Source organism: Leucoraja erinacea, chromosome 39 (assembly GCF_028641065.1).
Source record: "Leucoraja erinacea ecotype New England chromosome 39, Leri_hhj_1, whole genome shotgun sequence".
NCBI lineage: Eukaryota > Metazoa > Chordata > Chondrichthyes > Rajiformes > Rajidae > Leucoraja > Leucoraja erinaceus.
This window is the reverse complement of record NC_073415.1, coordinates 3,111,187-3,139,180: the sequence shown is the minus strand read 5'-3', so window position 1 is coordinate 3,139,180 and position 27,994 is coordinate 3,111,187. Positions and strand designations below refer to the sequence as shown.

General features: G+C 43.5%; 1 protein-coding gene across 1 annotated transcript; it reads left to right on the top strand.

Annotated features, from left to right (window-relative positions):
- The first annotated feature begins 123 nt into the window (after nt 1-123).
- LOC129714447 (kinetochore-associated protein DSN1 homolog) lies at nt 124-27,994 on the top strand. The gene is made up of 12 exons (XM_055664046.1): nt 124-236; nt 4,254-4,296; nt 5,241-5,295; nt 7,679-7,984; nt 14,785-14,858; nt 15,301-15,373; nt 15,693-15,780; nt 18,466-18,525; nt 21,587-21,658; nt 23,777-23,924; nt 25,539-25,626; nt 26,539-27,994. The coding sequence occupies exons 1-12, from the start codon at nt 133-135 to the stop codon at nt 26,604-26,606; spliced, it is 1,179 nt and encodes a 392-aa protein (XP_055520021.1). The 5' UTR covers nt 124-132; the 3' UTR covers nt 26,607-27,994.

The window sequence follows — 27,994 nt, the reverse complement described above, 5'->3', positions numbered from 1 at the left end:
TCATACGGACGTCGATCTGCGTCATCACGCGGCCAACGGCGTTTCCAGGAGGGGAGGGGGAGGAGTGTGAGTCTGTGACACTGCCCTCGCGTAACGCATGCGCTTTGGGCGAAAGTCTCGCCACGAACTACAATGTCCGGCGTCCCTTGCGATCGACCCGTGCTCCTTCGCGCGTGCTTTGTCGCGTCGGCGGGAAAAGGTGCAAAAATGGCGGAAGACGGGAATATCAGGAAAAGGTAAAGTTTGTACTCGACAGGCTATCCCTTTGAGAACAGCGGTAGTGTTTCCTTTACTTTAGACTTCAGAGATACAGCGCGGAAACAGGGCCTTAGGCCCACCGAGTCCACACCGACCAGCGATCCCCGCACACTATCCTAAACACACTCGGGCCAATTAACCTACAAACCTGTACGTATTTGAACTGTGAGAGGAAACCGGAGCACCCGTTGAAAACCCACGCGTACATACTCCGTACAGACAGCACCTCCACTTGGTCAAAAAGGCCCACGAGATCTCATCAACTTGGTCAAAAAGGCCCACTTCAAAATATAATCACTACTCTACTCACTCCGACCTGCGCGACATAACCACTTATGAGGTGTTTGTGCAGTAATCAATCAGAACCAGAACCCGTAGTCAGGATCGAACCCGGGTCTCTGGTGCTGCGAGGCAGCAACTCTACCGCTGCACCACTCTGCCTCCCACTTGTACTTTTTTTTCTGTAGGGATCCTCTGTGCGTCTAACACATTTTTATCTGTGCTTTCTATGTGCCTGGTGACAATCTATCCTGTTTATGTACCTGTCCAAATGTATTTTAAATGTTGATATTGTGCCTGCCTCTTTGGGAGTAGGATTTATTAAAGTCTTGTTACATAGATGTTGTCTTTTAGAGATGTGGTTTTATTAATAATTACTATGGCATGGGCTCTAATGTTATTTCTCTTTCCTGTTAATAATTTTAAAGAAATGAGCCATATCTTGAAAGTGGAGAATCTGGACCTGTTTTTATTAAACTATATTTTGGCATTTGGTCTCTAATTCCAGAATGTTCGCCTGTAGTTAAATAAAGCTACATTTTGATGTGCTTCACAGCCACTGTGTCACTCACAATGTCAGGCCTGCATTTCAAATAAAACAAATGTTTTTTAAGTCTCCTGTATGCCAGTTTTTTGGTAGTAATATTTTCCAGGCAGGAAAATATTACTGCCTGACGTAACAATTCATTAGCTTTCTGTCTCTCCACGCCATTGGAAAAACTGAGAAAATAACTGCCTTGTGTATTATGTTTCCAGTTAAGATTGGCAAAATTCTAATCTTTGTAGTAATTGAAATATTCCCAGATGCTGTAGATTTTGACCTTTTTATTTCAGCATATGGCATCTAACAATTCAGCCTTATTTCTGAATTTAATATTTTTTTAAGATTTATTTTTAATATATGAGGATTACCTGCTTTGAAGTACCTGTAGTGAGTCTGAGATCACTACCACCCTTTTGGTGAAAACATTTTCCAACCAATTACTCAATACTTGTCTGCAGGTTTTTTAACATGTCAGTTAAGGGAAATATGTCCTTCCAATCTTAGATTTTAATTTACATTTTAAATCTTAATTTTGTAATTTTATTATGTCTGTGCCTATTTTCAAGTACTGGCAATGCCCACAATCTCAACGGTGCTGTTGCGTTTTCTTGAAATGTGATGATCAGAATAGTTCACAGTCTCCCCACCATTGATTCCGTCTACACTTCACGCTACCTTGGAAAAACGGCTAACACAATCAAAGATTTGTCCCATTCCAGTCATTCCTCCTTCTCCCCACTTCTGTCAGGTGGAAGATATGGATGCTTGAAAACGTGCACTCAGAAACAGCTTCTTTCCCTCAGGGAAATCAGGCTCTCTGAACAGTCCTTCTATAAGGTCTGGCATTGTCCGACTACCCTTTATTCCATTGCGAACATTGGACTTTGTCAATGGAACTGGTTCACTACAACGTTGAGAACTATATTTTGCACTCTTTGGTTTAGACCAGCATCTACAGTTCCTTCCTACCCATATATTTTGCCGGCAGAAAGGTAAATGTTGTGCCTTTATTCAAGATGGGCAGCATGGAAAATGCTAGGAACTATAGGCCAGTGAGTTTAACATCTGTAGTTGGAACGTTACTAGAGGGTATTCTGAGGGATAGGATATACAGGCATTTAGATGGACATGGGCTGATTAGGGATAGTCAGCATGATTTTAGATGTGGGAGGTCGTGGATCACAAATCTGATTGAGTTTTTTGAAGACATGACCAAGAAGGTCGATGAGGACAGAGCTGTAGATGTTGTATATATGGACTTTTGTTAAGCATTCAACAAGATTCCTCATGGTAGGCTGCTCTGGAAGGTTAGATCGCATGGGATCCAAGGAGATACCTGAATGGATAGAAAATTGGCTTCATGGAAGAAAGGTGATGGTGGAAGGTTGCTTCTTGAACTGGAGGCCTGTAACCAGTGGTATGCTTCAGAGTTCGGTGCTGGGTCCGTTACTGTTTGTCATCTACATCAATGATTTGGATGACAGCATACAAGGCAAGATTAGCAAGTTTGCAGATGGTACAGAAGTGGATGGTTTTGCAGAAGTGACGATGGTTGTGAGGAATTGCAGCAGGATCTTGATCAATTGGCCAAGCGGGCTGAGTAATAGTTGATGGAATTTAATGCAGAAAAATGTGAGGTGTTGCATTTTGGGAAGTCTTAATTATGTTAATAAATGTTGCAATAGTCCCTACCTCAACTACCTCCTCTGGTAGCTTGTTCTCACATTGTGTGAAAAAGTCTTAACATGGGTAGGACATACACAGTGAATGGTAAGGCTCTGGGGAGTATTGTGGAGCAGAGGGATCTAGGAGTGCTGGTGCATGGCTTACTGAAGGTAGAGTCGCAGGTAGATCGGGTGGTCAAAAAGGCTTTTGGCATATTCAGTGTTGAGTATAGAAGTTAGGAGGTCATGTTGCAGTCGTATAAGACGTTGGTGAGGCCATATTTAGTGTATTGTGTTCTGTTCTGGGCACTGTGTTATAGGAACGATGTTGTCAAGCTGTAAAGGTGCAGAGAAGATTTACGATGATGTTGCCAAGACTAGAGAGGAAGCTATAGGCAGAGGCTGAGTAGGCTGGGACTCTATTCCTTAGAGCGCAGGAGGATGAGGGCTGATCTTATGAGGGGTGTAGGAAAAGATTTAATAGGAATATGAGGGATGACTTTTTCACACAATGTGAGAACAAGCTACCAGAGGAGGTAGTTGAGGTATGAACTATCGCAACATTTAAGAAGCAGTTAGACTGGTGCATGGATAGGACAGGTTTGGAGGGATATGGACCAAATGCTGCCAGGTGGGACTAGTTTGCCAGTGTGGGCATGTTGGGCCGAAGGGCGTGTTTCCACACTGTATCACTATGAATCTTAAACATGATATGCCTTTAATAAATGGAAGCAGCACAGATTCAGATTCAGAGTTGCTGCCTTAGAGCACCAGAGACCCGGGTTCCATCCTGACTACGGGTGCTGTCTATGGAGTTTGTATGTTCTCCCTGAGACCACGTGGGTTTTCTCCAGGTGCTCCGGTTTCCTCATACACTGGTTGTAGTACATACATTGGCTTGGTAAAATTGTAAATTGTCCCTATTGTGTGTAGGATAGCGTGAGTGTAGGGGATGGTTGGTCAGCACGTACTTGGTGGGTCGAAGGGCCTGTTTCCACGCTGTATCACTAAACTAAACTAAATCCATGCTGGTTTTGCCTAACCTATCTTTGGCTGAACATGTCCAAGTGACATCTAATTCTGTCATTGATTACCATTCATTCCATTGTTCCCACCACTGTATAGTTGCTGAGTTTATCCTTCTGCCTTCTTTTCAGGGGGCATGTCATATTTGCAGCTGCCCATTTCTTGGGCACCATCCCATCTTAAGATCATGAAGAAATATGGCAAATTTCTGCAATTTTGAACCCTATGTGACTTGGGATGGTTCTTGGCAACTAGAACAGTCATTACATTTCAAAAGTAATTACTTAGCAAAGTATTACCATGAGACATCCTGATGTCATGCTGAATACACAACAGTGTTAGCATTCTTCATTGAAGCAATATGTGTTAGAGCGTATATCAAGCTTGAATTTTGTAATGATTTAAAAATGGCTTTTAAAGCTTTGAATTTGCTTAATGTCCATTACTGATACATTCTTTATTTTTGTTCTGTTGCCAACCAGACTCAGGAGTTTCAATACCCCAAACACAGCACAACCAGATCAGGTTAGTAACAATGAACAATGTCAATCTTTTCACTTCCCAGGTTTGCTTTAGTCTAGGTCAGGGTAAATGATAGAAGTTGGCTGGACACCCTCCTCATCCAAAGGGACAAAGACCAGGGAAATGAACCAAAAGTTGAGTGTGGTTGCCTCAAGTTGGCCAGTATTTTTTTATAATCGGGTATTGGTTCTTGCACAGCAGATCAATCCAAGATTTAACACTTGGGCTTGTTTGAGTTCACCAACCAGGCTTAGTTTGGTCTACAGCTTTGGAGCTGCAGGAGAGGGGTGGGGATGGAAGAAGAATCTTTGTACGATATCCACTGGAAAGTAAATGTGTTTTTGTTCATGCAAAACACAAACTCCAGAACAATACACCATCTAGTTTAACTGATGTTCTTTCCCACACCCTAGCCTACATAATTCACATCCTAAATTGAGGCGGCACAGTGGTACAGCAGTAGAGTTGCTGCCTTTCAGCGCCAGAAACCTGGGTTCAATCCTGACTACGGGTGCTGGCTGCACAGAGTTTGTACGTTTGCCCTGTGACCCCATGGGGTTTCTCTGGGTGCTCTGGTTTCCTCCCACATTTCAAAGACATGCAGGTTTGTAGGTTAATAGGCTTCTGTAAATTGTCCCTCGTGTGTAGGATAAAACTAGTGTACGGGGTGATTGTTCGTCGACATGAACTCAGTGGGATGAAGGACCTGTTTCCATGTTGTATCTCTAAAACTAACTAGATTTTTTTTTTAATTCAATGTTTTCGCAAATTAAATCATATAGTAGTTTTACATTTGCACACAAAGCTATTTTTGTTTTTAATATTACCCGCTGTAAGAAGAATTCGAGCAAAAATTAAAATGTAAAATGTCAGCAGAAAGGGTTTAAAGATTATTTCACGATGCATCTAATGCATTAATCTTAACTGATTGATTTTGCTTTTAATAGGTTGTATCCTCATCTAAAAGGAAACGTACCAGACATCAGAAGGATGTGGAATCTGGTAAGAATATGCTCACATTGTACTGCAAACGTTCTGTGCAAGTTGAAAAGTATATACCAAATTTGCCCATCGGCTGTCAAAATACAAATACAAATGTTCTGAAGGTTGAGGAAAAAATAAAGTAGTGAAAAGGAAAATTACATGGAAAGTATGGCCATTTTGCCAAGAATAGGCTTGTAAAAATCCCTCAGAAACTGAATTTCTAGATTTGCCTTGGTGTTTTCTGGGACACCCGTTCTTTGGTTTTGCATATTGCCGCTGCCAAGTTCAGTACTTACATAATAATGACTGCACTTTGAAAGTTGGCAGTGAGGAGGTTTAAGGCATCACGAGCAGGTGGGAAGTGCTTATAAATACATAAAGATTCTGCTGGACAACCACCAACTGAACAATGAACAAAGCACTTTCTTGGCAGAAAATATACGTAGAGCTTTTAGTCTTTTCTAGTGGTTAGCATATAGAAAAGACTGGCACCATTGTTAACATTAATGCCATAATTAAACTTTGATACTTCAGTTTAAAAGTAGATCTGGGCCAAAATTTATCACATGCACTCTATGGTACTGAAACAGTTAGTCTAATTATTGAATGCATCGTGATCAAATATGCATACTTTACTCAGTATTTGTTTCTGTTAAGGGAGAAATGATGAAGGAAGTGAATAATTTATGTTCAGTCAAGTGCAGTCTCTAAGTAGTGGAGCACGAAATAAAAATACCGAAGATAGACACAAAATGCTGGAGTAACTCAGAATGTAAGGCAGCATCTCTGGAGAAAATGGATAGGTGGCATTTTGGGCTTTTCTCCAGAGATGCTGCCTGACTTGCTGTGTTACTCTGGCACCATGTGTCTATCTTAAGTAGAGGAGCATTTCTGCTATTACTGTTGATTCTTCTCTTTTTTTTCCCCCCATTTGTTTTAGAATGGACTACAAAGCCAAAAGTATCCCCACAAAGGAGGAGCCTTCGTATCCAGGGCAGTGGCAGGCTAAGTGGTGATTTGTGTACAGATGGCAGCTTTCTATCTCAAAAACGTGATGTGAATCCAAGCCCTCAAACTATCAAGGAACCCCTCAGCAGCTCAACAGAAGAGCCCAAGAGCAGTCAAATGCGATCCCCCAAAAGACAACACAAAAAAAGCCCCCAGCCGCGATCAAAATCATGGCGACGCTCCAGCTTCAAGGGTGGTAAAGGACGGAAATCACTGCCTCCAATTCAGCGGGATGTTACAGGTGAGAAAGGATAAGCGTTGCCTGATTGCAAAACCTTTTTTCTACTTCAAAACTTTTACCAGTTTGTATCTGCAACAAGAAAGATGCCTCACTCATTCCTTTTTATTTGGAGATTCCACTGCGGAGTCTGGGAGCAAACAACTTAAATTAGGGAATTATATGCATTTGTTCAAAGTTCGTACTGCTTTCTGTTCCAGAAATATTGCTAAAATTATCATTGAATGATTTTGCTCAGCAGTTTGTGGATTTCATTGTTTCTCCTTGAAATCGCTTTGACTTAAATCATTGCTGCCTATATTTCCTTGTGTATTACCTTGTGTATTAGGATTATGTACCTTTTGTCAAAAGTAGATAAAAAGTATGCTGGAGAAACTCAGCGGGTGAGGCAGCATCTATGGAGTGAAGGAAATAGGCAACGTTTCTTGTAAAGCCCCTTCTTCAGAAACGTGATTTCTAGATTTGCCTTGGTGTTTTCTGGGACACACCCGTCTTTGGTTTTGCCGTTGCCGCTGGGGGGGTTCAGTACTTGTAATAATGACTGCATCTTTTTTAAGGCACCCACGAGCAGGTGGGAAGTGCTTATAAATACATAAAGATTCTGCTGGACAACCACCAACTGAACAATGAACAAAGCACTTTCTTGGCAGAAAATATACGTAGAGCTTTTAGTCTTTTCTAGTGGTTAGCATATAGAAAAGACTGGCACCATTGTTAACATTAATGCCATAATTAAACTTTGATACTTCAGTTTAAAAGTAGATCTGGGCCAAAATTTATCACATGCACTCTATGGTACTGAAACAGTTAGTCTAATTATTGAATGCATCGTGATCAAATATGCATACTTTACTCAGTATTTGTTTCTGTTAAGGGAGAAATGATGAAGGAAGTGAATAATTTACGTTCAGTCAAGTGCAGTCTCTAAGTAGTGGAGCACGAAATAAAAATACCGAAGATAGACACAAAATGCTGGAGTAACTCAGAATGTGAGGCAGCATCTCTGGAGAAAATGGATAGGTGGCATTTTGGGCTTTTCTCCAGAGATGCTGCCTGACTTGCTGTGTTACTCTGGCACCATGTGTCTATCTTAAGTAGAGGAGCATTTCTGCTATTACTGTTGAATCTTCTCTTTTTCCCCCCCATTTGTTGTAGAATGTACAAAGCCAAAAGTATCCCCACAAAGGAGGAGCCTTCGTATCCAGGGCAGTGGCAGGCTAAGCGGTGATTTGTGTACAGATGGCAGCTTCCTATCCCAAAAACATGATGTGAATCCAAGCCCTCAAACTATCAAGGAACCCCTCAGCAGCTCAACAGAAGAACCCAAGAGCAGTCAAGTGCGATCCCCCAAAAGACAACACAAAAAAAGCCCCCAGCCGCGATCAAAATCATGGCGACGCTCCAGCTTCAAGGGTGGTAAAGGACGGAAATCACTGCCTCCAATTCAGCGGGATGTTACAGGTGAGAAAGGATAAGCGTTGCCTGATTGCAAAACCTTTTTTCTACTTCGAAACTTTTACCAGTTTGTATCTGCAACAAGAAAGATGCCTCACTCATTCCTTTTTATTTGGAGATTCCACTGCGGAGTCTGGGAGCAAACAACTTAAATTAGGGAATTATATGCATTTGTTCAAAGTTCGTACTGCTTTCTGTTCCAGAAATATTGCTAAAATTATCATTGAATGATTTTGCTCAGCAGTTTGTGGATTTCACTGTTTCTCCTTGAAATCGCTTTGACTTAAATCATTGCTGCCTATATTTCCTTGTGTATTACCTTGTGTATTAGGATTATGTACCTTTTGTCAACTTGTAAGTAGATAAAAATGCTGGAGAAACTCAGCGGGTGAGGCAGCATCTATGGAGTGAAGGAAATAGGCAACGTTTCGGGTCTAGCCCCTTCTTCAGATTCAACGTGATTAGTAAAGTTTTGCATGGGATGGTACCGTTGTTGTCATGGGGGGTGGTGTTGCTGAGCATCTTTCTTGCATCTATGGAGCGAAGGAATAGGTGACATTTCCGGTCAAGGCCCTTCTTCAGAATGTTGTCGGGGGAGGGGGCCGCAAAATGAAAGGAGCCCCCTCCTCTACTCCCTCTTCACCTATGACTGCACACCTGTACATGGTACTAACACCATCATCAAGTATGCAGATGATACAACGGTGATTGGCCTCATCAGCAACAACGATGAGCTGGCCTACAGGGAGGAGGTCCAGCACTTAGCAGCATGGTGCGCTGACAACAACCTGGCCCTTAACTCCAAGAAGACCAAGGAGCTCATTGTAGACTTCAGGAAGTCCAGAGGCGGCACGCACACCCCCATCCACATTAACGGGACGGAGGTGGAATGTGTTTCTAGCTTCAGGTTCCTGGGAGTCAACATCTCCGATGACCTCTCTTGGACCCACAATACCTCTACTCTGATCAAGAAGGCTCATCAGCATCTCTTCTTCCTGAGGAGACTGAAGAAGGTCCATCTGTCTCCTCAGATCCTGGTGAACTTCTATCCGCTGCACCATCGAGAGCATCCTTACCAGACAGATGGACCTTCTTCAGTCTCCTCAGATCCTGGTGAACTTCTACCGCTGCACCATCGAGAGCATCCTTACCAACTGCATCACAGTATGGTATGGCAACTGCTCTGTCTCCGACCGGAAGGCATTGCAGAGGGTGGTGAAAATTGCCCAACGCATCACCGGTTCCACGCTCCCCTCCATTGAGTCTGTCCAAAGCAAGCGCTGTCTGCGGAGGGCGCTCAGCATCGCCAAGGACTGCTCTCACCCCAACCATGGACTGTTTACCCTCCTACCATCCGGGAGGCGCTACAGGTCTCTCCGTTGCCGAACCAGCAGGTCGAGGAACAGCTTCTTTCCGGCGGCTGTCACTCTACTAAACAACGTACCTCGGTGACTGCCAATCACCACCCCCCCCTGGACACTTATTATTTTTTTTATTCAAATCGTTTGCTATGTCGCTCTTCAAGGGAGATGCTAAATGCATTTCGTTGTCTCTGTACTGTACACTGACAATTCGACAATTAAAATTGAATCTGAATCTGAAAATCTGGAAGAGGCGGAGCCAGTAGGCTGTGGGAGAGCTGGGAAGGGATGGGGAAGGAGGGAGAAAGGGAGTTTAGCAACCTCCTCTCATCGCGTACTTCCTCCTCCCCTTACCAGCTCTCCCACAGCCTATTGTCTCCGCATCTTCCTTTCTTCTCACCCCACCCCGCTCTGAAATCAGTCTGAAGAAGGGCCTCGACCCGAAACGTCACCTATTCCTTTGCTCCATAGATGCTGCCTCGCCCGCTGAGTTTCGCCAGCATTTATGTCCACCTTCGATTTTTCCAGCATCTGCAGTTCTTTCTTAAACATCTTTCTTACATGGTAACAGTGCTCCCACAAATGATCCAGGATTTTTCTCGTGATCCTTGTCCTTGGTTATAGAGGTCATGGATTAAGAAGTTTGTTATCAAAGAGGTATTGGCAAGTTACTGCATTACATGTTGTGAATGGTATTCAGTGCAGCAACTATTTGTTGATGAGAAAGACAGTGTATGCCTATACCATGTTTCACCATGACAGTTCGAGTGGTGAATGTGATATTGCTGAGATAATCTGTTCTGGATGGTATGAAGCCTGTTTTGTTGACTTATTCATGCAGGTCTGGTGTTTATTTCATCACCCTCTTAAATGATGCCTCGTGGGCAGTGAAAAGACTGCAGGGAGTTGAGTGATGAATACCTTATAAGATATGAGAGACTGCAAAATGTTCTACTGTTGACATACTCTTATTTATGAAGCTGGCTCAGATGTTTTCAGTCAGTGACCACTTGGGATGGTGGGGATGCAGTGTGATGTGGTTAGATTATCTTGTGATTGAAATGGAATTTGCGTGGTGCCAATGTCACCTATCACTTAATCGTAATTATTCAAACCTTTTTATAAATACCATTGAAAGCTTATACCATCATTAGAAAACAGGTAGAGAGCTACTGCCTTACAGCACCAGAGATCCGGGTTCGACCCTGACTATGGGTGCTGTCTGCATGGAATTTGTACGTTTTTCCCGTGACCCGAGTGGGTTTTTCTGAGATCTTCGGTTTCCTCCCACACTCCAAAGACGTACAGGTTTGTAGGTTAATTGGCTTGGCCACACCATTACATCAATGACCCCATGGGCATCCTTGGCCAGGACCTGCCCCGAAAGCTGTGGATAACCTTGAGGACAGGCGTCGGACGCTATAAAGTAGCGATGAAGAGGTGGGGCCTCGTGGACAGCGCCTCCTGTGAGTGTGGGGACCCAACACAGACAGTGGAGCACATAGTCACCAGTTGCCCTAAACACCGGCCACTGCATGGTGAACGAGGTCAGATTAACCTGGACGATGACCTGTTGGCCTGGCTCGCCTCAACGGAGCTGCAGGTCTAAAAGACACACGACAGAAGAAGAAGAAGGCTTGGTGTAAATGTAAAATTGTCCTCAGTGTGTGTAGGGTAGTGTTAATGTGCGGGGATCGCTGATCAGTGCGGACTCGGTGTATCTAAACTAAACTAAACATTACCCAGATGGATTCCTGCAGCCATGTTCAGGTGTTTAAATAATTGGCTTCAAGGAACCATTAAAATCTCTTTTCTAAACGGAAGAGATTGAATTTGACTGGGTTCCTGGATGCTGCACCTTGTCTGACACTGACATCGAGGGTTTTGGCCATGTCTGTGCTGTAATTGTTTACATGTCAGATCGGCAAGATTACAAGCAAAGCCCAAGTGAACAAACAGTTCACACCGTTAGGATTTGTTACGTTGATGCTAAGGGTTCGGGTGCAGGAGAGGAAAGATTGACAATAGTTGATCAGCAGTTCATTCTCCGTGGATTGTCACCTTGTCGTGGTGGAGAAGCTTGTGTGGACCTGAGATCCTGAGAGCGATGCCGTCTGGAGCTATGCTCCAGGTAGGGCCACCCGTGACGGTAAGGTCGAGGGGGAGGTCTCTGACAAAGAGGCAATCCAACCAAGACCTCAACGGTGGAACAGGCGGAGGATGATGGCTGACCTTAGTGGAGCGTCACAACGGCTGGGAAGGCGGATGAAGACTGCAGCAGGAAAGGGTCTCCGGTCGTCTTGGACTCCACGCCACTGGATCCTGACCTAGATCTGTCAAGGACCATGGGGTGGCTGTCTGTGCACCAGTCGCCCCACGTTAAACAAAGTCACGCACAGGCGTCCACGAACTCTGGAGACACCCATGGTTGGCCATGACCGAAGAAGTTACAACTGGGGCTAGTTTGTGTATGGCATTCTCTCCTGTACCTAGATACACAGTATAATAAGGCAAGGCAAGGCAAGACAAGGCAAGTTTATTTGTATAGTACCTTTCAACAACAAGGTAATTCAAAGTGCTTTACATAAAACATTATAAGCATTGGAAAGAAACACATATGAAATGACATTTAGATGTAAAACGATAATTAGATTATTCAGATAAAATAATTACAAAATTAAAAGCAATCAAATAAAATATTTAAAATAGAATAAAACCAGGAATAGAAGTTACAGTGCAATATAGGTAATTAATAAATTGTATTGTTTACTGAAAGGCAGCGGCAAACAGAAAAGTCTTCAGTCTAGATTTAAAAGAGCTGAGAGTTGCAGCAGACCTGCAGTTTTCTGGGAGTTTGTTCCAGATATGTGGTGCATAAAAACTAAATGCTGCCTCTCCATGTTTAGTTCTGACTCTGGGGACACAGAGCAGACCTGTCCCAGACGATCTGAGAGGTCTGGGTAGTTCGTAGCCAAGCAGAAGATCAGAAATGTATTTTGGCCATAAACCATTCAGTGCTTTGTAAACCAACAGTAGTATTTTGGGCTTAAATAAGGGCTTTGGTGACATAATTTATTCACTTCCATATCTATATCTTTAACACTCTTTCCTTTGCCCATTTGCTCTGTCATTTTGTAGGTTGCAGAGTTTGCAGACAGTCGCTTTTAGTTTAGAGATACAGCGCGGAAACAGGCCCTTCGGCCCACCGATCACCGGCCAGCGAATCCCGCACACTAACACTATCCTGCACACACTAGGGACAATTTTTTACATTTTATACCAATTCAATTAAACCTAAAAACCTGTAAAACTATGGAGAGTGGGAGGAAACCAAAGATCTCAGAGAAAACCCATGTAGGTCACGGGGAGAACGTGCAAACTCCGTACAGACAGCAACCGTAGTCAGGATGGAACCCAGGTCTCCCGCTGTAAAGCAGCAGCTCTACCTGCGCCACCGTGCTGCCTGCAGATTAAGTTGCTCTGTTGAGAATTTCTTATCAAATACCACTTTGATGTGTTTAAGATTTCTGCCTTTACCATCCTTGTAGGCAGTGAGTTATGAACTCTTGAGTGGGAAAAACTATTCTCCATCACCTTATATCAGTTACTTTGAATCTGTAACCCCTCTTTTGACCCATTTATTATGCAAAATTGGTCCTTTCTGTTCACTTTCACTAAAACCTTTAATCATTTTGTACACTTTAATTTCTTCCCCTCAGCCAAATATCTGAAGCACATTCTATCTATGTTCTCTCATAGCTACAGTTTTCCAGTCTCAACACCATCTTTATAAATGTTGACGCCTTCCTCTGTACCATCACATCTATCTCTAATATGGTGACAGGCTGTACATAGCAACATTGTGCAAATATCATTAAAGGTCTATTAACCATATAATAACCATATAACAATTACAGCAAGGAAACAGGCCATCTCGACCCTTCTAGTCCGTGCCGAACACATAATCTCCCCTAGTCCCATATACCTGCGCTCAGACCATAACCCTCCATTCCTTTCCCATCCATATAACTATCCAATTTAATTGAACAGGTATATTAGGCAACAGCCATAGTCATTGGAATAAGGAAGTGGTAGACTTGGAAATGGAAGGGCAGGTTACTTTGCATTATTATTCAAATTATGTGCATATCTAGAGCCCGAGTCGCAACAAACATTAATCAACGTCAGGAGCTAACTGATTCAATATTAATTTTTCAAAGATGTGAAGACATTTTAGTTACAATTTCTAAAGGGTCTCGATCTGAAACATCATCTATTCCTTCTCTCCAGAGATGCTGCCTGACCTGCTGAGTTAATCCAGCATTTTGTGTCTGTCTTCATGTGTGACAATCTCCTCTTTCAGTGATTATGCTACTAATTCCACATCCGCGAATTGTGAAGCTGGAGGAAGTGATGCAGGGGGGGGGAATGGGTGTGAGTTCAGGTGAGAGGAGGGGGGGGTGGGGGGGTTGTAGTTACTGAAAATTGGAGAATTTAACATTCATACTATTGGGTTGTAAGCTACCCATGTGGAATACGAGATGCTGCTCCTCCTTGTGGCCTCACTGTGGCTAGGTAGGTTTACAAGGTTAATTCCCGGGACTCATTTGCTGAGAGACTGGAGCAGCTGGACTTGTACAGAAGGATTAGAGGGGATCTCATTGAAACATATAAGATTGTTAAGGGCTTGGACACGCTAGAGGCAGGAAACATGTTCCCGATGTTGGGGGAGTCCAGAACCAGGGGCCACAGTTTAAGAATAAGGAGTAAGTAATTTTGAACTGAGACGAGGAAACACTTTTTCTCACAGCGAGTGGCGAGTTTGTGGAATTTTCTGCCTCAGGTGGAGGCCGGTTCTCTGGATGCTTTCAAGAGAGAGCTAGATAGGGCTCTTAAAAATAGCGGAGTCAGGGGATTTGGGGAGAAGGCAGGAACGGGGTACGGTTTGAGGATGATCAGCCATGATCACATTGAATGGCGGTGCTGGCTTGAAGGGTCAAATGGCCTACTCCTGCACCTATTGTCTATTGTCTATGGCAATGAAAGCGGACTAGGGTGGAAAGGTCTGTCTGGGAGTGCGAAGAAGACCAAAATGGTTGGCAACGGTAGATCCAGTAGGCCTTGGTGGACTGAGCACAAGTGTTCAGCGAAACAGTCTACGCTTGGTCTTGCCGATGTACATGAGAACACATCGGGAACACTGGATGCGGTAGATGAGGTTGGAAGAGGTGCACGTGAACCTCTGTCTCACCTGGCAGGACTGCTGGGGTTCCTGAATGGAGGTGAAGGAGGATGTATATGATTTGGTTCTCAAAATGATGAAAGGAGAAATCAGAATAATGATTTTATTTTAAATTAATATTTTATCAGGCTCTGGGGTAACTGATACAGTATTTAAATGCATGGTTTACCACTAACCTTTCAACTTTTTATCCTTTTTTTCAGAAATCTGTGAAGATATCAGCATGGATTTGCCTGGGGAAGAGAGGCTGGCAGAGCTGTTTCGTACTTGTCTGGAGGTATGAAGCTTGTCAGAGCCATACGTATTTACTGAGGGTCCTGTTGGTGGGATCCTGGGAATGTCAATAAAATTATTGGGGGAAGGTAGAAAAATTGCTGGAGAAACTCAACGGGTGCAGCAGCATCTATGGAGCGAAGGAAATAGGCAACGTTTCAGGCCGAAACCCTTCTTCAGAGGGATTCTTGCAGCCAAGATCTCCAGTTTCCTGCCACATTCCAAAGACTTACAGGATTGTAGGTTAATTGGTTTTGGTAAAAAATTGTAAATTGTCCCTAGTGTGTAGGATAGTGTTAGTATACAGGGTGATCGTTGGTCGGCGTGGACTCTGGGCCGAAGTGCCTGTTTCCATGCTGAATTTCTAAACTAATATATTTGGACGACTGTTTTAGTTTTGTCTTTGCAGATAAGTAGATGTAATGCTGATGCTGTTTCTTTTGCAGTATACTCTACAGAAGTTACAGCACCCATTGGAGCGACAAGAAGGTTTCAATCTACAAGCCTTTAAGTCAGATGGTGAGTCTTGAATAGTTTTGGTTTGTCATCTTTATCTTCTAAAGCTATTCTTGAGTTGCCCATGGATATGCCCATGGATATCTTTTGTAGGGTAAAATTATTTTGAGTACTTCCATTCCCATGTGTTTATTCCATGTCATCAGCAAATTTGATTTCTCCGTTCAAACCTGTCATGGTTTTGGTCTCAGGCATGGTGCCAGGGCCTCGTGCACCACCAGAGCTTTGCATTGTCTTTCCCGTGATCGATCAGTTCAAGAATAGTCATCTCTCTGAAATGCAGCAGATTTTGCCTTAACGTTTTGCTTGGTTGTATCTGCAGCCTGTGGAATTTCCAATGATATTAAACGAGTCATAGAGGCAATGAAACTGGACGGGACACTGAGAAAATGCACTGAGGAACCAGAAGAGTAAGTAGAGTGCAAAGCAAAGACTAAGTCTAAAGACAATATGCTAAGCATAAGGCCATGCTGACTATCCCTAATCATTCTGAAGAAGTCTGAAGAAGGGTTTTGGCCCGAAACGTCGCCTATTTTCTTCGCTCCATAGATGCTGCTGCACCCGCTGAGTTTCTCCAGCAATTTTGTGTACCTTCCCTAATCATTCCTTGCCTTTCCAAATGCAGATATATCTTATCTCTCGGGATCCCCTCCAGGAACATTCCCACCACTGATGTTAGGCTCCCCAGCCTGTACTCCCTTACCTGTCCTTGCCGCCTTTCTTAAATAAAGGTGCAACCATTAGCCACCCTGCAGTGTACCAGTACTTTGCTCATGGTTAAGGAGGATATAAGTAGTTCCAACAATTTCTTCCTTTGCTTCCCACAATGTCCAAGGATGCCTTTAGTCAGGCGCTGGAGAGGTTTCCAGCTTGAGGCACCTTAAGGCTGCCAACACACCTCCTGTAATATCGATATGTTTCAAGACATAATTGTTCCCCTCACTGATATCCCTCACTTCCTTGCCGTCCACAATAAATACAGACGAGAAGTGTACATTTTAACACCTCACCCATCTCCTGTGGCTCCACAAATTGCCAATCACACTAATCCTTGAGGGGTTTATTCTCTCCAGAGTTATCCATTTGTTAATATATTGTAGAAAGCTGGAGTTCACTTTACCTTAACTGCCAAGGAGATCTTGTTTCCCCTTTTTGCCTTCCTGATTTCCTTGTGTGTATTCGTGCAATCCTTGCATTCAATGGATCTACTTGATCCCAGCTGCCTGCTGCTGCTTTCTTTTTCCTGACCAGATCTTCAAACCTTCTTGTCAATTAAGGATCCCTAATCCCACCAGATTACCCCTTAATTATATGAGGACCATGTTGGCCCTAGCTCATGTTTAAAAGCCTATGCAGTTAAATGTCCCTTTCCCTGCAAACAGCCTCTCCCATTCAACCCTGTCTAATGCCATCTAAATTATTTTTGCCCCAATTTAGGACTAACTTGTGAACCAGCCCAGTCATTTACCCTAACTATGATCAAATCCCATCAAAGTGATTAACCCCTTGTTTATTTCTATCTCGTAGAAATAGACTGTAAATACTGCTGCAATGTTCTCCCCAGTCAAAAAAACAAATCCCTCTCCTGTCTGCAGTATCTGTAGCCCAGCACATTGAGCTGCCAGCCCTGAACATAGCTCAACCATGCTTCCATAATAGCTGTAATATCACAATCCTATGTGCCTACCCATTCCCTGAGTTCATCTGCCTTGCCTGTCATGCTCCTTGCATTAAAACAATTGCAGTTTAGTTTACCAGACATTCCTCGCCTTCATTCCTGCCCCTTGACAACTGAACTTGCATGGACTTTTTCATCTGTCCGTATACAAAAATCACTACAGGTACAAGTAAACCAATTCTGCAAATAGAGGCACAAAGCCTGTCTGAAGAAGGTTCTTCTGAACGAAGACGGGTCCCGACCAGATACGTCACCCATTCTCTTTTTGTCCAGAGATGTTGCTTGACCCGTTGAGTTACTCCAGCACTTTGTGTCTATCTTTGGTATAAACCAGCATCTGTTCTTTGTTTCTCAATTCTGTAGATAATTAGGCAAGTTTTATTGCAAGGAGATTTATGTATGAGGAAATTTTATTCTAATTATATGGCCCCACAGAGACTGCTGTTGACGTATTGGTTATTGGCACAACCTAGCAATGAATATATTTACAACAGAGGGAATACAATGAAGGTTCAGCAATTTAATTCCTGATGTTGGGGTATTCTCATAGGAGGGGAGGTTAAGCAGTCTGTGCCTATTCTTTTGTCCAGATAATATTAAAACATTTTAAAATGTTAACATACTTGAGAGGGTAAATGCAGGGATGATATTCCTTCTGACTGGGATGTCTACACCCAGGAGTTACCGTCTCAACATGAAATATATTTTATTCGGGACAATGATACCAAAAAGGTTTTCACCTAGAGGGTTGTGAATCTTTGAAACTTTCTACCAAAGACAGCTTTTGGAGTAATTTAAGGTGACGGGTATTAGATGTTTGGCATTTGAAGATAGACACAAAGCAAATCAGTGAATCAGGCAGCATCTCTGGAGAAAAGGAACAGGTGACGTTTTGGGTCGGATGTTTGGATATTATGGGAATTGAAGGATATGTACTTAATGCTGAGGTAAAGGATCACGTGGGTATAGAATGAAAGAGTGGGTACGAGGGGGCCAAATGGCCTACTTCTGTGATTTATCTTCCCTGCCTGAATGCGGGGTTACAGCCAGCTCTGCTGCTCATCAGTAGGAGATATAGGAATGGCTTATTGATGTTCAAGTTACGCCTACATTTCCCATGGTTAGGATCAGACGCTCTATGTTGCTGCACTTGGGATTGCACTTTCTTAGAAATGCAGCTGTGCACTATCATATCCTCCCTTTAGTAATTATTTTTACCAGGCCAAACCTCAGTAAATGCTGTCGAACTGTTGCCATGTTACTGTGTATGTTCTATTTGTTTGCAGTCTTTCACTGCCAGAGTTCAGAGTTGCCCCTGCAGTTGTATATCGCCTCTGTTGCTGCCAGTGAATAGTGCACGTGTCAGCAATCTGCTTGTGGGACAATATTTGTGACCATGATGTTCTTTATCTCTCAGCGTTCCTCCTACACCAGAAACAGAGACATTGATGAAGCAGCTGAAGAATGACATCTCTAGGTAGGAATGTGAGCTCTTGGCTGTGAGTTGACATTGAATGTCACGAGTTTGGAGATTTGATTAATGACACGGATATTTTCCCATAACTGAGTACTTAATGTCACAAGCATGTTAATTTTGCTTCTCTAAAAGAAAACCAACCAATTATTCTGGTCGGCCGTTGGGAAAGGTGCAAAGATCCCTGGGGATGCAGAGGAACAATAATTAGAAAGTTTCCAGGGGAAAGTGAAGTTGGTTCCAAGATTGGCTTCAAAGTTGGTTCATTTTTCTTGGCACAAACATAGAAAATAGGAGCAGGATTTGGTTCTTTGGGCTCTCTGAACCTGTTTAATCATTTGTAGAGTGTTGGAGTTATGGAAACAGGCCCTTTGGCCCAACTTGTCTATGCTAACCAAAGTGTCTTCCAAACCTCATCCCATTTGCCTGCGCTTAGCCCATGTCTATCAACCCATTCAAAGGTCGTTCAAGCATTGTAACTGTACCCACTTCTACACTTCCTCCAGCAAAATGGGTAAAAGATTATAGAATAAAGGACAAGTCAGGGAATGGGCACCAGCAAATATTTAAACAGCTATTTCTTAAAGCTCGGCAGAAATTAATCCCAATGTGACAGATGAGCCATTAGAAATCAACAAAGGAGGATTAGGAAAATATTAAATTAAAAAATAGAGCATAGAAAGTATAAAAAATGTTCCCAGATGATGGAGGATTTTTCAGGCATCAGCAGTGGAGTGCTTCAAAACAAATCAAGAGAGAGAATTGATTAGGAGTAAACTGGCAAATAAAGCAAAGTTTTTATGGGGATAGAAAACGGCAAAGGGCAGCCAAGTTCAAGTCCGTGGAAGAGTGAAATGGTGGAATTGGTAATATAAAGCACGTATTTTAAACCAGGGCTTGCATCAGTCTTCACAGGACATTGAAAACCTCGAAGATAATAAATGAGTTGGTTTCAAATACATGGGATGAATGTAACAATCCCCATCTTGAGAGACAAAATATTGGACAAAGCACTGAGACTAAAGGCAGCCAGGTCACCAGGTTTACTTCCAAGGATTTTGAAGAGAGTGGCTGTAAAGATGGTCGAACCATTGGATGATGTTTTTCAAAACTAACCATGTTGCTGAATGGTACCAGTAAATTGCAACACTTCATGTGTGATGCTCTTGCTCCAAAGGAGAGGGAGACAATAAGCAGGAAACTATAGGAAAATATCCGTTGTTGCAAGATGCTGGAGTCTCATCAAGGAAGAAATAGCCAGTGTGTAGGAAGGAACTGCAGGTGCTGGTTTACACCGAAGATAGACACAAACTGTTGGAGTAACACAGGCAGCATCTCTAGAGAGGAAGAATGGGTGAAGTTTCGGGTCGAGACCCAGCCCGAGGTTTGAAGAAAGGTCTCGACCTGAAACGTCAACCATTCCATCTATCCAGAGATACTGCCTGGCCTGCTGAGTTACTCCAGCTTTTTGTGTCAATCTTTGGTTTAAACCAGCACCTGCAGTTCCTTCCCGACAGCTATCTTGTACCGTTATGTACATTGCTGCCTTCCGTATATACTGGGGACTCTGCCTTGAAGGCCAGCTTCCTTTGAGAGTGGCCTGAAGCTAAGTCCTCTACATAAGCCTTCCAAAACTTAACTATTCGTGGCAAAATAGTCACGGTATCAGTGCTGAACGCAGCATCCATTTTAGATGTGCCAAAAATGCATTCGTCAATTTCCAAGGCATGGATGTCTAAATCAATAAGTTGTTGGTTCAAGTCTCTATGGATAAAAATATCTAAGCTGTCAAAACGGTACTGCATTGTCAGAGCAGTTGTGGATTTGATGTTAAACAAAAGATTTGTCTATTCTCTCAGATGGACCAAAAAGATACTGTGACACTTTTCAAAGGATGCCAAGAGTTTTCCCAAGGCCCTTGCCAATATTTATCCCTTGAATAACAATTTTAAGCAGACTATCTAGTCCAGGCAACCTGCAGAGAGCCAACAGCCATTGCTGAAGCCCAGCATCTGGACTGTAGCGTTGTTTGGGTCAACAGTGCCAATACTGTTCTGCTGTGGCATTGTTGGCCTTCGTTTAAAGATGATCTTGATGCTCAACACAGCAGTTCTTTACGAAGTGGAGTTGTATTTCTAACTGAGTTTTAGCAAAACAGGAAGTGGCTCTTTTCAAGATATATTTACATTTATGAGACTAACATTACTTCATCCCTTATCCATCCATCTCCTCACCCCCCCCCCTCCCCCTCCAAATTCACAGAATCCTTCAAAACTTTGTGGTTTTGTAATGATGTTAAAAGAGCTGTATTCTCAGCTCTTTCAATAGACAATAGGTGCAGGAGTAGGCCATTCGGCCCTTCGAGCCAGCACCGCCATTCAGTGTGATCATGGTTGATCATCCCCAGTCAGTACCCCGTCCCTGCCTTCTCCCCATATCCCCTGACCCTGCTATCTTTAAGAGCACTATCTAGCTCTTTCTTGAAAGTATTCAGAGAACCGGCTTCCACCGCCCTCTGAGGCAGAGAATTCCACAGACTCACAACTCTCTGTGAGAAAAAGTGTTTCCTCATCTCCGTTCTAAATGGCTTACCCCTTATTCTTAAACTGTGGCCCCTGGTTCTGGACTCCTCTTTCAGTATGTAGCTGGGCCATCCAAACCAAAGTGGTTTAGAACTCTGGATGGTCTCATCCTACTTTAAGAGTCGCCGCTCTACTGTGTGTTTGTGGAGATATTGGACGTCACGTGATCTGGAGCTCAGTTAAGTGATGTCCTGTGAATTATTGCCAGGATGCAGGGTAACGGAGGAAGCCCTGTGTTCCACTGGGTTGTTATTTGGAGAGTGCAAAGGTGTCTCTGTCTCACTTCTAAACAGCGTATTCTGATGCTGATCCCCAGGTCCAGTAATGAGCAGGGAGAAGGCATAAAAGCAGTCACCTTTTCTGTAATTATAATGCTAAATATTAATGATTTAAAAAAATGTCTTGCTAAATACTGGCTGGGTATGTTTGGAAAAATGTTATTACCGGTAATTTACTTTAGCTAATTGAAAATGTCTCTGCAGGTTAAATGCTGAGTGTGAATCTTGGAACCAGCTGCTGGAAACCTATCAACAAGAGGCAGAGCAAGCAACCAAGTAAGTTGCTACTGGGTGTTTGATGCACGTGCCTCCTCACATTGCACAACTTTCAATGAATCTGTTCAGAACCGCAGTGATGCAAGAAATAAAAGGAGTCCATGCTGGAGGTGGATCATCACGCCAATCTTTACAACCTTTTCCCGATTGTAGTTATTGTGTAAACTGTGACATTGGTACTGTGTGCAAGGTAGCTTGTAATTCCCATTAACTTTGGGCCAGTTCCAGGTGGACTCGGTGACAATGCAATTTTGTCAAAGCCTATCCTTGGGGGCCACTTCAATGCAGTGTTGAGTGAGCGCTGCAATATTGGCAACGGTAGATTTTCACGTGGTATCGAACTGAGCACCTGTCTCTGCAGAAGAGGGCACAGTAGATTCAAAGGGAGCCCTGCCAGAGAGCAGCCATTATTTAGCTCTCAACCAAACTCAGTAAACATCTGACCAATGCCTTTATGCATGTGGTACTGGAGCATTTTCAAGGCGACAACCTTTTAGATTGATACACAGTGCTGGAGTAACTCAACGAGTCAGGCAGCATGTCTGGAGAAAATGGATGGGCGACATTTAGGGTCGGGGTCCTTCTTCAGACTGAAAGTAAAAGGTTGTTGGTGGGGAGGGGGTGGGGTGAAGAACTGTTGTGAGAAGAGACCAGGACTAATCAGGGCCGGCCACAAATGACCTCAGGCACGGTGGTATCCCGATAGGTCCATTGTTGATCATCCTTCTTCTCCAGAGATGCTGCCTGACCCGCTGAGTTACTCCAACATCTTTGGTATAAACCAGCATCAGTTCTTTGTTCCTACAACCTTGTGAGATTACTTTCCTATTTCCCCAATTTCCTTCTGAAGAACGTACAGTTCCATTTCTGCATCATCATGCTGTTCTAAGTATGAAGAAATAGATTCCATTCCACCCATTTGGCACTGTAAATTGAAATCTAGCTGGTGCTCCTACTCATAAGTTCTAGGAGCAGAATTAGGCCATTCGGTCCATCAAGTCTACTCCGCCATGGCTGATCTATCTTTCCCTCTCAACCCCATTCTCCTGCCTTCTCCCCATAAACCCTGACACCCGTACTAATCAAGAATCTGTCAAGAGGATTTCCTTCGCTCCATAGATGCTGCTGCACCCGCTGAGTTTCTCCAGCATTTTGTCTACCTTTGATTTTCCAGCATCTGCAGTTCCTTCTTAAACACAAGAATCTGTCAGTCACCACTCCCTAATGAACTAATTGCAAAAATCCAAACAGTTTGCTGGCTGGGTTTGGCTTGTGTGGTTATTTCTTTATTACAGCGCACCAGTTGGCTGCTGCCGTGTGATGTGAGTGATTGCAGTTAAACACTGATAAAGGGGAACTGGTAAAAAATGCTCTTTCAGTGAATGTCAGTGGTGTAATCATCAGTTATGTTAGTTCAGTGTCAGTATTTGGGAGCCAATTGTATCCACTGATCAAAAAGAGTGATCATGCACGATGTGCAGGTTTTGAAAAAAATGACAAAAGATCTTTAAATGAACCTCCAGAGTGCAGGACATAGAAACATAGAAAATAGGTGCAGCAGTAGGCCATTCAGCCCTTCGAGCCTGCACCGCCATTCAATATGATCATGGCTGATCATACAACTCAGTATCATGTACCTGCCTTCTCTCCATACCCCCTGATCCCTTTAGCCACAAGGGCCACATCTAACTCCCTCTTAAATATAGCCAATGAACTGGCCTCAACTACCTTCTGCGGGAGAGAATTCCAGAGATTCACCACTCTCTGTGTGAAAAAAGTTTTCCTCATCTCGGTCCTAAAAGATTTCCCCCTTATCCTTAAACTGTGACCCCTTGTTCTGGACTTCCCCAACATCGGGAACGATCTTCCTGCATCTAGCCTGTCCAACCCCTTAAGAATTTTGTACGTTTCTATAACATCCCCCCTCAATCTTCTAAATTCTAGCGAGTACAAGCCGAGTCTATCCAGTCTTTCTTCATATGAAAGTCCTGCCATCCCAGGAATCAGTCTGGTGAACCGTCTCTGTACTCCCTCTATGGCAAGGACAAACTGGATCTGGTGATTGGCATCTGATGATTAGCATTCAAATCTAATGTTTAAGTGATCATTTAATTTCAGTGAATTGGAACAAGGGAAAGTGACTGGAGCGAGGTTAGAGCCAATCCCCGAGATGGAGAATTCGCAGATGGATGTGATTGGAAGTAAACCAGATTATCAGCACATTCTGGATCAAGACGTTCTTACGTTTCAGAGCATGGAATGCACGGTGAGTGGATGGGTTGAGGTTGAAGTTGGTGCGGAAGGGATGGAGACCAAGATGGAGGGGGTGGGTCAAGGTGGGAAATGGTGCAATAGCAGTGGTGGATTGGGTGAGAGTGTTGTGGGCACAGGACTGAGGAAATCATTACCATTACCCTAAATCTATGCCTCTGATGTGGGAAAAATTTTCCTGCAATCCACCCCTCTTAATTTTATATGTCGCAATCGTCCCTTTTTACCTTCTGATCCAGGGAAAACAGACCTTGCCTCTCCTCATAACGGAAACAGGCCAGCCCAGTTGAATCTCCTCTGCACATCTTTCCTCGACTTCCAGAAGTGCATGTGGTATTGTAGCTGAGGTCTGACCAATGTTGGATGGAGACCAAACTTGAATATTTTTTCCTTTGGTCACTGCTGGATTTGAAGGCATTGAGTAAACAGATCTGTGTTTAAGAAGGAACTGCATATGCTGGAAAATCGATGGTAGACAAAAGTGCTGGAGAAACTCAGTGGGTGCAGCAGCATCTATGGAGTGAAGTAAACAGATCTCTTAAGTCAGGCGTAAGAATCGGTGTCCAACCTCTCGTCCAGCTTGAAGAAGGGTCCCGATCTGAGACGTCACCTATCCATGATCTCCAGAGATGCTGCCTGACCCGCGGAGTTACTCCAACTGTCTTTTTTTGTAAACCAGCATCTACAGTTCCTTATATCTAACTCTTTTGAGCCATCGTTTCCCATGAGAAAGTGCCAACTCCTCCTGCAGGGATGAGTCTGGGAATTCTGGTAACGGGAACAAAGCTCCTCTGCCGCTTTCGAAGAGCAAAGTTTACAACTTCATCCTGATTTATTAGATAGCCGTCTCATTCTTTGGATTGCAGGCGTAAAACCTTGCAGCAGAGCTTTGAGCTTCCCCTTATCTCTTCATCATAGTGGCATAAGTTATGTCCACCTTTAAGATTGCCTCTGGGCTAACACACTCTCAATTCAGCCAATATGGGATCTCTCAAGCAATTTATTGTCCTTGCATCAGACAAATGTGGCAGTCATCGAATTATTGCCTGCTAATGTTCCCCAGCATGGGTGGCAATGTTCGGCCCAAGGCAGGCTTAAGCACAGGACTAGTTGACTCTATAAGCTTGCAGAGCATGTATCTGTTTTCAGACACTGATTAACCCCATAAGCAACACAACTGGCTGGCATCAGAACATTCACAAATAGCCTTGAGTAACATGGCAGGTGAAGAGGCGGTGGCAGAGGAATATGGATATCTACCATTACCCCGCTGCTCATGGTTGAGTGGGGACATTTAGGATTATTTGCTGTGGGCTTTTGCGGATCTCTACATCTTGTTTTCATTTAGTAATTTAGCATTTTCATTTAGTAGTGTGTGTGTGTGTTGGAGAGACTGTCATGTTTGTGATGTTAAATCTGAAGTTCTTATTCTGAAATACATGGTTAGATCAGGGGGTTATGGGGAAAAGGCAGAGAAGAAAAGCTAGATCTGCCATGATTGAATGGTAGAGTAGACTTGATGGGCCTAATGGCCTAATTCTGTTCCTTTCACTGAAGTTTCATCGGTGCTTGAGGATAACTGAAATGGATCTGAATTCTAATCTCTCAGGTAGACCAGCTGCAGCAAACCATGGACCTTATTACAACAGCCAAACGGAAATGGGATTCTTCCCTTCAGTTCATATCCAAAGAACTGGGTGAGTTTATTCACTGCTCCGTGCCCTCTCTATCCTCAGCACCTTCTGAAACCTCCTCTAAACACAAGCAAAGGGGCCGACCTGCTCAGTCACCAGTTCCCTTGCTTGGATCACCAGGGTTTGAATAAGGAAGCACAATCATCCTGGCACATCTTCCCTGTCCTTCAGAGCAATTGTACCTCCTGTGGTCAGGGTTCTGAATACATTGATGTGTCCCAGACTGTGAGCCCATTACCAAGTGAATACATTAGCTATAGTTTCAGTATAAACCACAGTTTGGATCCTTACTCTGAGCTGCCAAGAAGATAAGGTTTATTATCAGTGTGATAAATTCTTTAGTCTGTATTCTGTTATGTGGAACCTTGCTTTCATGGTTCATGGAAACTGCTTTTCACAAACTCATTGGTGAAGGCTTTACATGAAAGATCACCAGAGGGCTTTTAGACTTTAGAGAAACAGCGCGGAAACAAGCCCTTCAGCCCACGCCGACCATCATCACCACACTAACCTACACACACTAGGGACAGTTTTACAACTTACCAAAGCCAATTTACCTACAAACCTGTACATCTTTGAAATGTGGGAGGAAACCGGAGCACTCGGTCATAGAGGATCGTACAAAATCCATACACACAGCACCCGTAGTCGGGATTGATCCGGTTCTCTGGTGCTCTACAGCAGCAACTCTACCACTGTGCCGCCCTTTGCTTTCTTCAGTCCCACAGTGACGATAGGAGAGAGGGATCCAGTTGTCCTTTCACTCATTCTCTAGGTTCAGGCGATCTGAGCTGGAGAGCAAGACGTGCTTCTGTCCATGACTGAGGGGAAAAGTAAGCAGCTGATGTGTTACTGTTGTAGGCAGCTTGACCAACACATGACCCTAAGGCAAACTAATTGTTCTTTTCTCTGCAGCGTCCCAAGCTTTTGAAGGGCTGGAAGAACTTCCACTTCAGAAATTTCTAATGACCAAGAAGAAGTAATGGAGGACAATGATGTATCCATCAACAGACTGAGTAGAACCCATCCCAGAGCCCAAGACTCAAGCACATTGTTGGGTTCTTTAACATTTGCTCAGGGTTTTACCTGAGATTAATGCTTTCTGCTGACGTTAAAGGGACTGGCACTCTTTCCCCCAGATATTCCTCTGGTTAGGGCTGAGGCAAGGAATGCAGTCTGTCTGGACTCTCGATGGAGGGCACTAAAGTCAGTGCAGAGCAAGGAAGCAATGGTGTGGGCCTAGATCACTGACTGCGAGTGGATAACACTGGGTGGTCTGACTGGGCTGGTGAAGAACAGTCATTGTACAATGTGCCTGGGAACCAACAACTTCAGAGCAGAGGCAGATCCAAGAAAGGGTTGATGCTGGTACAATGTAAAACTGTCCCTTTTTAATATGGTACCATTGTTTTTTATTCGGCTTCCTGTATAATGCGGCATTAGATGCTGTTTTAGTCAGAAATATGAGTGGTGTGAACTTGCTGCAACCTAGGCTACTACATTACAAACTCAATGGGGGATGTCAGGGCTCGTTACTGCAAGCACTGTCAATCCAATGGCTACTTGCGTCTCTCCTCAGTGGCCAGCATTGTATGTACGCTAAGTGCCAGGGAACTATGAATGAATTGGGCATCTCCATACTTACCGATGAGGAGTTGCCTGAAAGCAATCCCTGGCTGACGGATTCAGGTATTGAGAGGTTTGTGTGTGTGTGTGTGTTTAGCATCATTTAAAGCTAATAGCACATCAACAGGAAGAGTTGATCTTTATTGCCAGAGTGCACCCATCTTGTTCTAATTATAATTGTGTCCTGGTGACACATTAGGAATACTGGATAGATCAGGTCTCTCTGCCCAAGAAAGGATATTCTTGTGATTGAGGGAATGCCGATTGGACCTTTATTCGCTGGAGTTCAGAAGAGCGAACATTTTGAAAAGTACAAAATTCTTACCAGCTGATAAAGCAACATGTTCAAGACAAGAGCTAAAGGTGATGGGTCAGAGCGGGAGGCCCCAGTGGGGAGTGTGCTGTTCTGTTTAAATTCTGCCTTGCTCCCTTCACCCTTGCCAGGACTGTCCAGTCCACTCTTTTAACTCAGCGGAGAGATGCACTTTGAATCACCCATTCCTTCTCTCCAGGGTTGCTGCCTGCCCCGCTGAGTCACTCCAGCATTTAGTGTCTACCTTCAATTTAAACCAGCATCGGCAGGTCCTACACCACTCTTTATTTAATACTAATGCAAGAGTATTTTTAGTTCTTATATAAGATATCGCATTCAGATTTATATCAACTCTGATTTGTGGCAAAAGAAACATTTTATTCTGTTTCATGTTAACCATACAAATAAAAACGCAATACACCTCTTCCTTAA

Bases quoted from the DNA above. Each gene is read 5' to 3' on its own strand.
- LOC129714447 (XM_055664046.1), top strand. From the start codon at position 133: ATGTCCGGCGTCCCTTGCGATCGACCCGTGCTCCTTCGCGCGTGCTTT. The intron at 7,985-14,784 runs GTGAGAAAGGAT...CCTTTTTTTCAG, and splicing joins AATTCAGCGGGATGTTACAG to AAATCTGTGAAGATATCAGC. The intron at 18,526-21,586 runs GTAGGAATGTGA...ATGTCTCTGCAG, and splicing joins CTGAAGAATGACATCTCTAG to GTTAAATGCTGAGTGTGAAT.